Source organism: Symphalangus syndactylus, chromosome 7 (genome assembly GCF_028878055.3).
Source record: "Symphalangus syndactylus isolate Jambi chromosome 7, NHGRI_mSymSyn1-v2.1_pri, whole genome shotgun sequence".
In the NCBI taxonomy this organism is placed as follows: Eukaryota; Metazoa; Chordata; class Mammalia; order Primates; family Hylobatidae; genus Symphalangus; species Symphalangus syndactylus.
Window position 1 is genome coordinate 92,709,448 of NC_072429.2, and position 14,914 is coordinate 92,724,361.

General features: G+C 42.3%; 1 protein-coding gene across 3 annotated transcripts in view; it reads right to left on the reverse strand.

Moving 5' to 3' along the window:
* The window catches only part of CDH17 (cadherin 17), a 101,815-nt gene that overhangs the window by 19,329 nt on the left and 67,572 nt on the right, over positions 1-14,914 (reverse strand). For all 3 annotated transcript variants that reach the window (XM_055286769.1, XM_063643435.1, XM_055286771.2), the window contains 4 exons: positions 14,723-14,914; positions 6,872-7,116; positions 3,736-3,866; positions 663-902 (listed from right to left, as the gene is read on the reverse strand). In XM_055286769.1, coding sequence (XP_055142744.1) covers positions 663-902; positions 3,736-3,866; positions 6,872-7,116; positions 14,723-14,914 — 808 coding nt within the window. The remainder of the gene's footprint in view (positions 1-662; positions 903-3,735; positions 3,867-6,871; positions 7,117-14,722) is intronic.

The following is a 14,914-nucleotide window of genomic DNA, read 5'->3' on the forward strand; positions in this document are numbered from 1 at the left end:
ATTCAATGGAATACTACCCCTCAATAATCAGGAATGAAGTATTGATGCATGTAACAACACCAATACATCTCAAAATAATGAGATGAAAGAAGCCAGACCAAAAAAAGTATACATACTATACTATTCTATTTAGATGAAATTATTGAAAATGAAAACTATAGTAACGGAAAGCACATCAATGGTTGCCTGGGGAGAGGGGGGATGGTTGGGAAGCAGAGATTATATAATAGGGCATGAAGTATCTTCTGGAGGTGGTGGAAATGTTCATTGTCTTGATTGTGCTGATGGCTTCAGTGGTATTTACATATAATCAATTCTCATAAAATTGTATACTTTATATATATATATCTCTCTCAAAGTTTTTAGAAATTTCTATAAAATCTGCTTTCCCTCTGTCATTGAAAATTTTGCAAGTGATGCTTAGGTCATCCAACTGTTCGTCTACACCAAAGGAATGCTATGTGGTCATAATCTTTCCTCCCTTGAAAACCTGGGGCTTTGTCCCCTCCAGAGTCCCTCCCTGTGCAAGCTTCCAAAGCATGAACTTCCTTCCTGGAGCATGAGAGAAAGCTCTGTGCTGAGTACTGCAAACTCACCAAGTTAAATAAAACCTACTTTCACCATCCATCTGTGTTTGTTTCCATGTATTTCCGACAACTCACCATTGATTTTGGAAACTTCCCAGTCATTTTGTAAGCTTCCACTGCCGAGGGAAAATGTAAAATGGGGACCCCGAAATAAGTGCTGATCGTCATCAGTAGCCTCGAAAATGAGACTTCCAGGTGCACTGAGGGGATGGCAGAAGAACAAGCCCGTGTAGTCCTTGGCCAGCCTGGGAGGGTTGTCATTCACATCCGTAAGGATCAGGTGGAACTCTGACACAGAGCTCAAGGAAGACCCTCCTAAGGAATTGAATGATTGAAACATGGGATCAGCTCACTCATTTTCCTCTTAATAAGAAAGATTTCCCTTTCTTTAAAATTCAAGGAGTTAGGTACACTGAGATGCTAGAAAGATGACAAGCTTTTAGAATCAAAGACCTAGTTTCATTACTGGTAAAAAAAGTCTTACTGATCATCATAATAATAACTAAGATATATGTGCTAATATTTTACATATATTACTTCAAAATAATTGTGAAAACTGAGCTCAGAAGTTGTGTAACTTGCCCAAGGCAGAGAGGCTTTCAATCCAAGAGGTCTAACTCTAGCACTCACACCTTCACTTGCTCCTTAGCAGGCCTTAGGCATGTTAGTAGAGTTTTCTAAGCTTATTTTCTTCAGCTGTGTGGCTTTGCAAGAATCCTGCATATGAGTGAATGTTCTGGAAAATAGTAAAAGGCTCCACAGACATTATTTACCATATGATAGGAGTGAAAAACTTGGAGCTGCAGCATAACCGGTTGGTAGCTACGTAATCTTGGGCAAGTTACTTAATTTCGCAGTGCTTTGGTTTCCTCGTTCATAGTATGTGGTACCTTATAGTGTTGTATGAGGAGTAAGTTATTACACTAAGTGCTCAGTATGGGGCTGTCAGTGCAACGTAAACACTGACTGTTATTATGTCCTCCCCAACACCAATCACAGACATTGTTTCTACAACTTCTGACTCTGACCTTGTTTGATTCCAGTAATGTTTTCCTGCTCATTTCCAGTAAACCCTGTTTTCTTGCTTTTCTTCTCAACATCGTCTATGTCCATGGCTATACTTAACCAAAGAAGAAAAGGCCACCGTGTTCTTGAAGTCATTGTATCTATTTATATCATGTCAGTGCCAAAAACTAAAAACAGAACAGGGTTTTGGACCCTGGTTTTGATTTCTGAAACTTCTAGAACGTGAGAAACTTGGGACACATCCAGAGTGCAGTTCTGATCCCCATGGTATGAGAAAGGGGTGTGCACAGCATAAAGGCTCAGCCAGAACCTGCCTGCTGCTTCACTGGGAGCTTTTAAATCAAGAGTTAAATGTATACAATGCGATAGTGGAATGTGCTTCACTCAAGCAAGAGACAGAAACAGAGGGCCTGTCCACTCACACACACCCTTCCCAAGCTGGCACGCGGTTCTGCATTCTACCCTTTTTGGTTTGACTTGACTGAAGTAATTTTGTTTTTCTTAATCTTTCCATATGCAGGGGCCATTTTTATGATTCCTGTCTCTCTTCTCCATTTCAGCTCTCAACCCTGGGCCTCACATTTTGAAAGTTTTTTTCAGAGCTGTGGTGCAGGGGGCGGGGGTCTAAAAACATATTTATTGAGTAATTTGTTTGATTCTCTTTTTTGGTAAACCTGGCAGATACATTTACTAGCTAATTAGAGCCTGATCAACATTGGATCAACAGATTTCCTACTCGTATGTCTTAAAATTCCATGAAAATGCAAAGAAACTCTGTGTTAGTTGCCAGGCTCATTATTGGGTAAACATACTCTTCTTATGAGTTTATTTTTATTTTAAAAAGTTCTCTGGAACTCCACACTTGGAGCCAGCAGACAATATATATCATCACAACTGAAATAAATAGGATACACAGATTACACAGGAATGGCTCAAACATCCTGGGCTTTTCTGTCTTTCCTTTCAAAAGTTCACCTGATTTTGTCAAAACACAGATACCCTGGTTCACCCAAACCTATGGAATCAGAATCTCCAGCGGTGGACTCCTAGTGTCTGTATTCAACACGCTCCCCGGGGATTCTGACACACATCAAAGTAGAGAACATTTCATAAAACATTTTCTGCTTCAAAAGGGATGAGAGTGACAATTTAAGGCTGAAGGAGCAAGTGGTGGTCTACGTGAACAGGTAGGTGGTTTGACTCCACTCAGAGCTCCTGAGAGAAACCCACAACCACGTTGGAAGAAGGGAGATAGTTCAGCCAGGGACACAGAACTCTCTCTAGAAGAGGCCATAGCGCGGCCGGGCGCGGTGGCTCACGCTTGTAATCCCAGCACTTTGGGAGGCCGAGGCAGGCGGATCATGAGGTCAGGAGATCGAGACCACGGTGAAACCCCGTCTCTACTAAAAATACAAAAAAAAAAATTAGCCAGGCGTGGTGGCGGGCGCCTGTAGTCCCAGCTACTCGGAGAGGCTGAGGCAGGAGAATGGCGTGAACCCGGGAGGCGGAGCTTGCAGTGAGCCGAGATTGCGCCACTGCACTCCAGCCTGGGCGACAGAGCAAGACTCCGTCTCAAAAAAAAAAAAAAAAAAAAAAAAAGAAGAGGCCGTAGCCCCTACAGGAAACCACAGAGTGAGCAGCAGCCCTGCTGGGGGCCCAGGTGTTTTTCACCTTTAACAAAACCACAAAGGGGCTGGGCGTGGTGGCTCACGCCTGTAATCCCAGCACTTTGGGAGGCAGAGGCAGGCAGATCACCTGAGGTCGGAAGTTTGAGACCAGGCTGGCCAACATGGTGAAACCCTGTCTCTACTAAAAATATAAAAATTAGCCAGGCATGGTGGCGGGCACCTGTAATCCCAGCTACTCGGAAGGCTGAGGCAGGAGAATTGCTTGAACCCACAAGGTGGAGGTTGCAGTGAGTGGAGATCGCACCACTGCACTCCAGCCTGGGCAACAGAGACTCCATCTCAAAAATAAAGGAAGATATGAGCACTCCCTTATATTTTGTACCCTTCTCATCCTTCCACTTTAAGGTTGTGATGTTAAACCCATGTATCTTCTGATAATGTTTGTTTTTTGTTTTTTTTTTTTTGTTTTTTTTTTTTTTTTTTTTTTTGCTTACCTACTTCTGTGGCCACCACTTGTACCCGATATGGACTTCCGGCTTCTCTGTCCAATGGAGCCACGCTAAAGATCTCACCAGTCACGTGGTCAATTTTAAGCCAACCTCTTATGTCTCCCCTCAGTGAATAGCTTCATCAAATGAAAACAGCAAAAGAAAGCCTGCATTACTTTGCATGAAAATGTGAAGCTAGTTCGTGCGTCAACTAAATATGTTTGTGCATCCTTTAAATATGTTGTAAATAATATACAAAGGATAATGCTGAGATTATCATTATCAGCATTATTTGTGTATTATTTACAACGTATTTAAAGGATCTATTATATTATTAATGCTTTATTTGCATTTCATCTGTCTTCAAAAGGATTTGTTCATCCTTACAATGTGGTGTTTGTGCTTGTATTAGGAAGGGTATAGTTCACAACTTCTGGGGAAAGTAGTTAAACTTTTCTGGCAATCAAATAATTCAAATTAAAGTAACCCGGAAGTATCTTTTAAAACCTCTTAGCAAACCACCCATCTAGAAAATTTGAACACCCAGTGGTGGAAATGTTGGACGAGATGGGTGGATACTTGTAGACCCTGGTAACACAGTGAATTCCTCATCCGACAAACATCTATTGAGTTCTGAGGAAGATCAGGCAGTGGGCCAAGGGAGGAGGTCACAAAAAGGGGCTCTTAGGCAAGTGAGATAGACAGATGAACAGATAACTCCAATAAAATGTGGTAAACACAACAGAGGGGGCCCTATGGAATCCAAGAGAAGTTTACAGGAATCAGCACAGTCTTTCTGAAGGAGTAGATGTTAAAGGCAAGAAGAAGACGCTTCAAGCAGAAGGAAGAGTGTGAGATAAAGCACCAAGGGCCAAGCAACAGCATGGCGAGTGTGGGGTCAGGCATTTCAGCAGTGCTGTGGTATACATGGGAAGCAGAAGGTGGCAAAAGGTGAAGCCACAGAGATTTGAAGAGCCAGATCATAAGAAGCAATGGGCAGCCAGTCAATGATTTAAGCAAGAGGGTGACCTGGCCATATTTGTGTTTTCAACAGAGTTCATTGGTAGGTGTATGGAAGATGAAGTTGAGACAGACAAGACTAGAACCACAGGAAAACCAATGGTAGTCCTTTAAAAAGCAACACATCATAGTCATGAGGATGTCCATATCTTTAGACTAAATAATTCCACTCCTGGAAATGCTACCTAAAAAAAACCAATTTAATCAAAGTTTAAAAAGAATTACATGCATACATCTATTTAAAACATTTTCTATAATAAATACTGAAAGCAACCTACATATCAAAGGATAAGAGAATCATTAAAAAATTATGATGTGTTAATTTCCCACAATGTATTTTTTTTAGTATATTCCATATGCCAAACACTGGGTTAGGTTATATATATGGGTAATGAATATGAAACCCTTTATACTTGGGATTTCATCCTGAAAGAGATGGAATGCTTTGGAGGGTTTTGAAAGAGGAGTCAGATGATCTGATTTACTTTTTTAAAAGGTCACTGACTGCAATTCAGTGAGTAGATTCAGGGTGGGGTGGGGAATGGCAGGGGCAAGGACGAATCCAGAACAGACATGGTGGTGCCTTGGAGTAGGCTGGAAGCAGGGAGAAGCAGGTGGATTCTGAATACATTTCAATAAAAGAATCTATAATATTTGCTGAAGGATTGGATTCAAATCCATTGGGTGCTAATAGATTTTAAGTTTGTGGAGCTGGAGAATTAAATTACTCAGACCAACACTGGAGTCATCCTTAATTCTTAACAGGCTTATTACTCATGTCTGAACTATTGATTATTCCTTACTCCTGAAACACTTTCTTCATTTGTCTTCTGGAATTGTACTTTACAGAACACCTCTTCTCAGTCTCCCTCGCTAACCTCCTCTTCCTGACCTCAACTTAATGGTATATGTATCCTTTCCTTGTTTCATCACAGTAATTTTCTTACATGTCTTTGTTTTTCCCAATGATAAACTTTTTATTCACATATTTGACCAATGATTTTTATAGCATTTTCATGAAGAAGGTAGGAACTTTTGTTAAATAAATGGTATAAAGATTAAAAACATTTTGTGTCTCCTCATAATTTTTGACTCAGTAGTATCTACACTAAACCATAGAGTATATCCCCTGCTGTTCTTTCTTCTCTATAAAACTACAGAAGTAGTTAGAGTAAAACTGTAGGTGGTAACTTTGCTTCTCAATGATCAGCTAAAGGTCTTAGAAGTGAATCCAAGTGCCTGAAGGACAGCTCAATGGGAGGCACGATTCTCTCCAGATGTTTAGAGAAACTTAAGGAATTGTCTGTCATTCATAGCCACATGCATGATTTAAGTCATGCCGAAATATTTCTTATGCCATAGACAGGAGGTGTAATGTACAACAGCAGTGAAAGATCTGAGTTCAAGTCTTATTAACTACATGATCTTAAAGATTTTATAGATATTATACAGATATATACAAACATATTTCTTAGGCAAATTAATCATCATTGTACTTTTTAAGGCAAATCTGTGTGGGTCTTATTGAACTGAAAAAAAGGAATTGCTAAGATGGAAATAGTTACACATTTTGTTTAGCCACTTCAGCCAGAGCACCAGCTTCTCCAGAGGTGCCCCAGATCAGCTCTTTGGAGCCAAGGAACCTATGTGTCCTACATCCAGAAGATTCCCTCAGGCCTGTAAGTTGGCATGGTCTGTCCGATTGGGCTTTGGTCTCTGTCTAGAACTCCTAATACACCTTTAAGGCTGGAACCCTTTCTTAAACCCCAGCCTAGGTAACTGGCTTAGTTAGTTAGACACAGGGCCTGGTTCTTCTAGTGTCTCAGAGGTGAACCTCACCTCCTGAACCATCCAGCTCTCAGCTGGGACCTGAAGCTCATGGGCTGGAATGGAACCTCACGCTGCTTCCCACTTGTCTGAGCCTAGATGGTTATTGATGAACCACCATCCCTTGGAATGCCCCCAGGGTGTTGACACCTTCCTAAACCAAGGCCAAGTTCATCATTGCTGGGTATGCTGTGAGGGTCAGCCCTGGAGTCAGTGCAGGCCAGCTCCTCCTCCTCCCCCCACATTGGCTTTCGTGACCACGCAGCCAGGCCTGCCCAGCACTGTTGCCCTTTACCTTATGTCCAGACCTTCTGGATCCTTGGCAGTCACATTGCCCACTTTAGTGCCTATAGCTACATCCTCACTGACTTTCGCTTGGAATACGTGCTGGGAAAATTGAGGTGCTTCATTCACATCTGTCACAATAAGCGTGAACTTGGCAAAAGAACTTGTATTGTACATCACACCAAACACTAGAGGCTCAGGATTTTCTGCTTGGAATACAATGTTGGAAACAGCTGCTGTTTCAAAATCAAGAGGCTGTGTAGGAGAAAGAGAGAAAATTAATTTTGGGGTGATTAGCTCCCTTAAAAGATTCATTCCCTATGCTTCTTAAACTCTCATATATTCAATATATGATATTGGGAAAACTGGATATCCACATGTAGGAGAATGAAATTAGACTATCTCATACCATATATGAAAATCAGTTCAAAACAGATTACAGACAAAACATAAGACCTAAAACTATAACACCACTAGAAGAAAACATAGAAGAAAACTCTGATACTGGTCTTGGCAATGATCTTTTTTTTATTATTTTTTATTTTTGAGATGGAGCCTCATGCTCTGTCACCCAGCCTTGAGCCTTGAGTGCAGTGGCGCGATCTTGGCTCACTGCAAGCTCCACCTCCCAGGTTTGTTCAAGTGATTCTCCTGCCTCAGTCTCCCAAGTGGCTGGGATTACAGGCACCTACCACCACGCCCGGCTAATTTTTGTATTTTTAATAGAGACAGGGTTTCACCATGTTGGCCAGGCTGGTCTCAAATTCCTGACCTCATGTGACCCGCCCACCTCAGCCTCCCAAAATGCTGGGATTATAGGCGTGAGCCACTATGCCCAGCCTAGCAATGATCTTTTAGGTGTGACCCCAAAAGCACAGACTACAAAAGCAAAAATAGACAAATGGGATTGCATCAAACTAAGAAGCTTCCACATAGCAAAGGAAACAGTGAAGCGGCAACTTACGGATCAGGAGAAAATATTTGCAAATACACATTAGAAAAAGGATTAATATAAAAAATTTATAAGGAATTCAAACAACTCAGTAGCAAGAAAGCAACCTGTTTAAAGCATAGGCAAAGGACCTGAATAGTCATTTCTCAAAAGAAGACATACAAATAGCCAACAGGTACATGCAAAAAAATGTTCATTACTACTCATCGGAGAAACGCAAATTAAAACCCCAATGAGATGTCACCTCACACCTGTTAGAATGACTTATCAAAAAGACAAAAAACAAACATTGGTGAGGATGTGGAGAAAAGGGAACCCTGTACACTGTTGGTAAGAATGTAAATTACAATAGCCATTGTGGAAAACAGTATGGAGGAACCTCAAACAACTAAAAATAGAACTACCAGATGATCCAGAAATCCCACTACTGGCTATAAAGTCAGTATGTCAAAGAGATATCTGCACTCCTATGTTCACTGCAGCATCATTCACAATAGCCAAGACATGGAATCAGCCTAAGTGTCCAACAACAAAAACTGGATAAACAAAATGCGGTGTGTATTCATATATATATATATATATATATATATATATATATATACACACACACCCACACACATATATATACACACACACAATGAAATACTGTTCAGCTTTAAAAAGGAAGGAAGTTCCATTATTTGTGATAACATGGATGAACCTAGAAGATATTACGGTAAGTGAAATAAGCCAGGCATGAAAAGACAAATACCACGTGTTCTCACTTGTATGTGGAATCTAAAGGTGTTGAACTCAGAGAGTAGAATGTTGGTTTCCAGGAGCTGGGGTGTGAGGAGATTGGGGAGGTGCTGGTAAAAGCAGGCAAAATTTCAGTTAGAAGGAATAAGTTTAAAGGATCTATTATACAACGTGGTACTATAGTTACAACAATATAGTGTATACTTTAAAATCACAGAGAGTAGATCTTAAGTGTTGTCATCACAAAAGATGATAAGTCTGTGAGGTAACGCAGATGCTAGTTAGCTCTAATTAGTCATTCTACAATGTATGCATATTTCAAAACATGTTGTCCTCCTATACAATTTTTGTCAATTATAAACAAGACAAACTTTCATAGCAGTGGTTCTCAATCGAGTTTCAGCAAAAACCTTCTCAGAAGGATTACAGAGCCATGAAAGAGTCTTTTCTGCAGGACTTACCAGAGCTTGCACTACACTAATATGTCTTAGAAGAGGAACGGGAACATGGAACGCCTCAAATTTATTTAACTGTGGGACGCTTCATTTATTCAACAGAAATGTATTGATTCTCCCAAGACAGTTCTCAGGTGACAGCTTGGGAAATGCTTACATAGAGATTTCCATTTTTTATGGGAAATGATTTTCCAAGGGCCTCAAAACTCAAGCCCCCAAATTAAAAATTTTAAACTCATGGAGGATGGGAGAGGGAAACAGAGATGACAGATGATCTGCTGAGGACCTGCCAGATGGAACCAGGAATGAACATCAAGCAACCAATTTTGGTTTCACATGAGGCAGAATTTAACAGGGCTACCCAAGAGTACTCCTCCTCTTCAGGAGTGGGCTTACTGCTGTCTTCTCCGTGTCGGCTTCCTGGTCCCTACATTCCATCCTCAAACTGACAAGTTGCACATCCTCTGCAGTCTCATAGCACCTAATACATCTAAGTGTTGATGTATTTTAGAGCTTCACTGACCCTAAGCTCCATGAGAGGAAGAACTGCGTCATATTCATCTTTGCTTCTCATCTCTTCCCTGACACACAGTGCCCACAGTGGGCTGGTCAGGAAATACAAAGACCAGAAAGTCCTGGTTCTTGAGGGCCTCCATGGAGAGGAGATTCTGGAGAACATCCCCACCTTCCAGAACCCCCTTTCCCCCATGCATGCACCAACACACACCATCACGACTCACTCTCTAGTTCATAAGTGCTGTGGGACAATTTTTCACGTGGAAGGGTGGGAACTGTGTGTGAAGACTCAGGGTTGAGATAGAAGAATCAATTGAAATTCGTTCAAATATATAAGAGATAAAATCATGTAAGCCAGCTAAGTGTGAAAAAAGAGGTTGTTCATAGTGATAAGCACCCACTGTCTGCAGGGCCTGGCCCTCGTTGACCTCGTGACGTGGTCCGATACACGTCACGTGGTGCACGGTTCAATTAGGGCTTCTGCCCCTGAAGTGGAGGCGGGGAGAACAAGCTGGAGTTTCTGACTCACAGGACCCACTCCCAGTCTCAGGGCATGACAGAACTGTCCAGTTGAGATAAAAGCCTAGTAGACCAAGTAGGAAGGCAGGGGCCCCCAGAATGAGCCTGTGATGGGGACAAAGGACACAGTTCTCTGTTGCTATCCAGTCCAGCAAAGTCCGGGCCCAGGCAGGCAGCACAGTTGTCCATATGCTCAGACAGAGCACGTGCATCCATCCTCACCACCAAGCAGGTCCTAAGCACCCTCCCTGGCTTTTCCTCATCCTATCACTGTGGCCCCAGAGACAATGGTTTAAAGAAATGAGACAGTGTGTGTGCAAATGAGAAGCAGCCCATATTACCAGAGGAGAACGTGCAAGGCTGAGAGTGGAAAGAGAAGACTGTATGGCGAGCTGAGGAGCTGGAACTTCTTCCTTGACTAACAAGGTCAGATCTGTGTCTTAGAAAGATAACTCCAGGAGCAGCTGCCTGGGGGATGGATTCGAGGTGATCTACACTGGGGCAGGAAGACTAGCTATAAGGCAGTGTCAGTGTTCCCTAAACACTGGATGGGAGAATGAATGAAAAGCAGCAGCCTGCCATTGAGGATTCTATCCACATAACTTCCACACCTGGAAAAACATCAAACCAAATCTTCTGGGGAAATCATTATAAATGGAAGATGCTAAATTAGCAAATGGTAATCAGCAGAGCTGAGCCAAGAACAAGCCTTGTCCAGCCATGTGCATTGTGTTTCATGACATGGGGCCATGACTGAGAGGCCAAGTCAAGAGACCTGTCACTGCCTCTTGGAATGGCCTCAGTCCCATCTGGCAAGACATATTCAAGTTAACTGAAAACACCTGCTCATACCACGATTCCTTTTGTGCACACAACTGCCTGAAAGGTCAAACCTAGTGATTTAGATTCAACCTGGAGGCAAAGAAAATGCTGAAGGAGAGGGGTTGAGACTGGGATATTTACCATTTTCACTAGCGATCACTGATGATATCAAAGTGTGCACATTACTTTTCCAGATGACATTTGGTCAGGTTAAAAATAGCTAATGAACTGAGAATTCAAAAGGATCAGCCATAGTAGAGAAGTGACAAAATTTGCAAGTTAAAATAAGGCAGAACCCTGAATTTCAAGAAACAGGATCTCAGGAGAGTTATTGTTGAGCCAGGCAGGGCTCAAAGAAATAGCTTTCCTGCTCATGACACACGTTTGGCCCCAAGAGCATGATAACCAACCACATGAGAGGCTGGAGCTTGGGCAGCAGTAAACACAGAGCAGGGAGCATTTCTGACAGTTGTTTAATCTGAAGGATTGCTTTGGGCACTTGCCAAAATTACTCATTTCCAGGCTTTCCCCTTGAGAGGCTGAGGCCGCAGACCTCAGTATGCACAATTTGACTCTTGAATTAGGCAAGATTGGCCCCCTTCGGCAACAGGGGAAAGCATACCTGTCCACAGGTAGAATCCTAGCTCTAATTAATTAGAATCAAGCGATGCCACATGTTTAAGTTTGCAACCTGCTGGATGCTGTGTTAGGAACTATATACATACTTTTGCATTTAATTCTTCAACATCCTTCTAGAAAGGTGCTACCATTTTACCCATTTTTACAGATTGGAAAACTGGGGCCTGAGAGGTTACATCATCTGGTCAAGGCCACAAGCTAGTAAGTGGCAACACCAGGACTCACAGAAATTATTTCCTGAGAGGAGCTGGAGGCCTGGGGTCAAGTTCCCGGCTCTGCCATCACCAGAAGGCCCGACTGTACCTTGCTGTGGGCCTGAATTTCTGCCTCCCTCAGAATCAGTGGGAGAAGCAAGAGAGTTTATGCAAACAAACTGTAGTTGCCACGTATGAGTCCCTCGGTGAATTTTACCTGTGATTAGTACATTTGTAATTCAGACGAACTGCTAATGATATACTTGTGATTAACAAACTGAAACTTTTAAAAATTATTAACACGGTGGTTCAGAACAGTGGTAGTCCCTTGATGGCTTAATAGGCAAAGGACTTAGAAGACAAAGCCATACATAAAAAACCAAATTATATAGTCTATAAAACACTTCAATAACAAATAGTATGGCTACATACATTTGTTATATTTTTATTCTATATCCTAGTGGGGAATTGGCTAACATTTGGTGTATCCTAATCAAGAATCCACAGCCCAGGGTTGATTGTTGCTTAGCATCTGAAAGAACCTAATCTGAGATCTATATCCCAGAGGTAGCTATGATAGTCCTTCAGCCAACACTATCTCAATCAGAACTAGAAGGTTTGTTATAATTAGCAAAGTGATCTTACACATACATTTTCTTGGTGATATGAGTGGTGTCCAAGATATACACTTGGGGCCAAGCACAGTGGCTCAAACACCTGTAATCCCAGCACTTTGGGAGGCTGAGGCAGGTGGATCACTTCAGCCCAGGAGTTCAAGACCAGCCTGGGCAACATAAGAAGACCCCATCTCTACAAAAATAAAAAATTAGCTGGGTGTGGTGGCACACGCCTGTGGTCCCAGCTACTCAGGAGGCTGAGGTGGGAGGATTGCTCAAGCCCAGGAGGTTGAGGCTGCAATGAGCTATGACTGCGGCACTGCACCTGTCTCAAAAAAAAGATGTGCTGTTTGGTTAAAAGTATAGTGTATCCCTTAGTCATTGTGAACAGGAGTATAGATATCTGGCCTGGCCAGCAGATTATACCCTGCAGAATTCCAGGGCTCAGTTCTGTTCTGCCAGTTATCGCCTGCCTCTGGATGGTTGAACAAATCCACTTGCTCAAGGATAGTTATCACAGTGCCCAAGGGACAGAGAGCTGGGATGTCACAGGCCTAAAGCACAGGTTGGATGATCACTTATGTGTCTGCTTGTTCATAATTGTATATGGGACAGAATTCATTTATTCATTAAGTCAAGCAATATTTATTGAACCTCTAATATATGCCAGGAGACAAAATAGACACTTGAAATAGAACCACATATAAAGTAAGGATGTGACAAATAGTTTGATCAGAGGCCTACTCTACTGTAGCATACCTCTTGTGTCAGGTTGTGAGGGAGGACACTTACAGCTCTCACCCACAGCTAATCATTGAGATAGGTGTCAACATCTCCCTAAAAGGGCCCATTAACCACAAATGGCCAAGTTAAACTACTGTTCAAAAAAAGGTGACATATGGGCCTTGTTCATACTGGGATGGATAGGCCTCTATCTTCCCTTAGATTCCTAGAGACCTCTGGTCCTGCAAAAGGATAAAAGAAAGCTGCCCCCATCACCTGGAAAGGAACACACCAACCCACTGCAAGCTCTAAAAACTGCCCTTTCCTTTATCCTTTCTTTCTGGGGTATTCTCTCTCCATGTAGACTGCTGTGAGCACAAGGGGAGGTTGTCATGGTACCTTTTCCAAATGTCAGACTCACACACAAGGCTAAGGCTTTGACCTGGTCCACAGCAACCTCTCTGCTGAAATGCAGCAGGGCCCTTGGTTCAAGCTGGAATGTTTGGTAACAATGGGATCAGAATTCCAAGGCTCTGTCCCAGGGCTTGCTTCAGCACTAGTACTTTTTTCTCTGTGCTTCTGTCCATTTTCTGTGAAATTATTCTGTCTTCATTTTTAGCCTCTTTCAGTTTTCTTTTATTCTGGCTCAAAACTGTACTCCAGAGCTTTCTTTTGCAGCCTCCAGCACACTGCACTGCAAATCTTAAACAATTAGCTACCCTTGCAGATTCTCTCTGGCCCTTTTTAACAGTGAGGTTTCACTCTCTTTCCTAGGAAAGTATCGTAACTGTAACTACATTGGATGGCATTGAGTGCTGCTTCCAATTGAGTCATCTGGTAAACTCATGACATGCTCCAAACACAGATGAGGCAGCCACAGAGAAGAGAGTCAAGATTCAGGTATACACGGCAGGGGACAGGAGTAGATTGAGGGAGGGTTGGGAGAATCTTGTACAAAGAGACAGGAACCAAGGTAATTAAGACTTTGACTCCAGATTATCCAGTCCTTACAGAGGGAGAGACAGAATGAGAGCCTGTGGGCTTAGCAATACAGTAAAAGGTGAAAGTAAAGCAGCGGGGAAGGGGATTGAAAAGAAACTTGTCTATAAAACCTTGGAAGGAGACCCAGCAGCTTCGTTATTCAAGAGGTATCTCTGCCTGGCACATTAGAATAAAGGGTTTACAGCCTAAAAGACCCATGGGGTCATCCAACCCAACTCCTCACATTTGCAAAGGGGGTAGTGAAAGCGAGGCCCTGAGTGCCACTCCCGGACCCTAACAACCTTGCGAGATTTAGCAAATAGCAAATAAAAGCATAGAACACCAAGTTCGATTTGAAGTTCAGATAAATAACAAACAAGTTTTTAGTGTAAGTGAGTCCCAAATATTGCATGGAACACACTTATACCAAAAAATTGTTCATCCTGCATTTTATATATTTTATGTGACATTACCTCCCTGCAAAAGTTACTTGGCTAGCTAGCAGCAGAGCCAGGTCTAGAATCCTGACTTTCCATCCGTCAGGAAGACAGGAACGACTAAGAGGAATCCAGGAATCCAGGAACCCATCACCATGCCTGAGAGGTGGCTGCTAATACATCACCTCTGCTTATAGATCCTCACACTGTCATTAGTAAAGTAACCCACAGACAAAGACAAATTATATTAAATAAATGGGCTATTTACCTTTTTAATTATGACATATCCGGTGTTGGTATGGGGATCTGTGTCAACCCCCAGGCGTCCCTCACTGTCTCCCTTTATGATATGATACAGAATTTTAGAACTCCCAGTAAATGGCTCATCAGCATCAGTGGCCTGGATGGTTAAGATGGTGGACCCAACACTTGTGTCTTCAGCAAGAGTCAGGTTTCCATA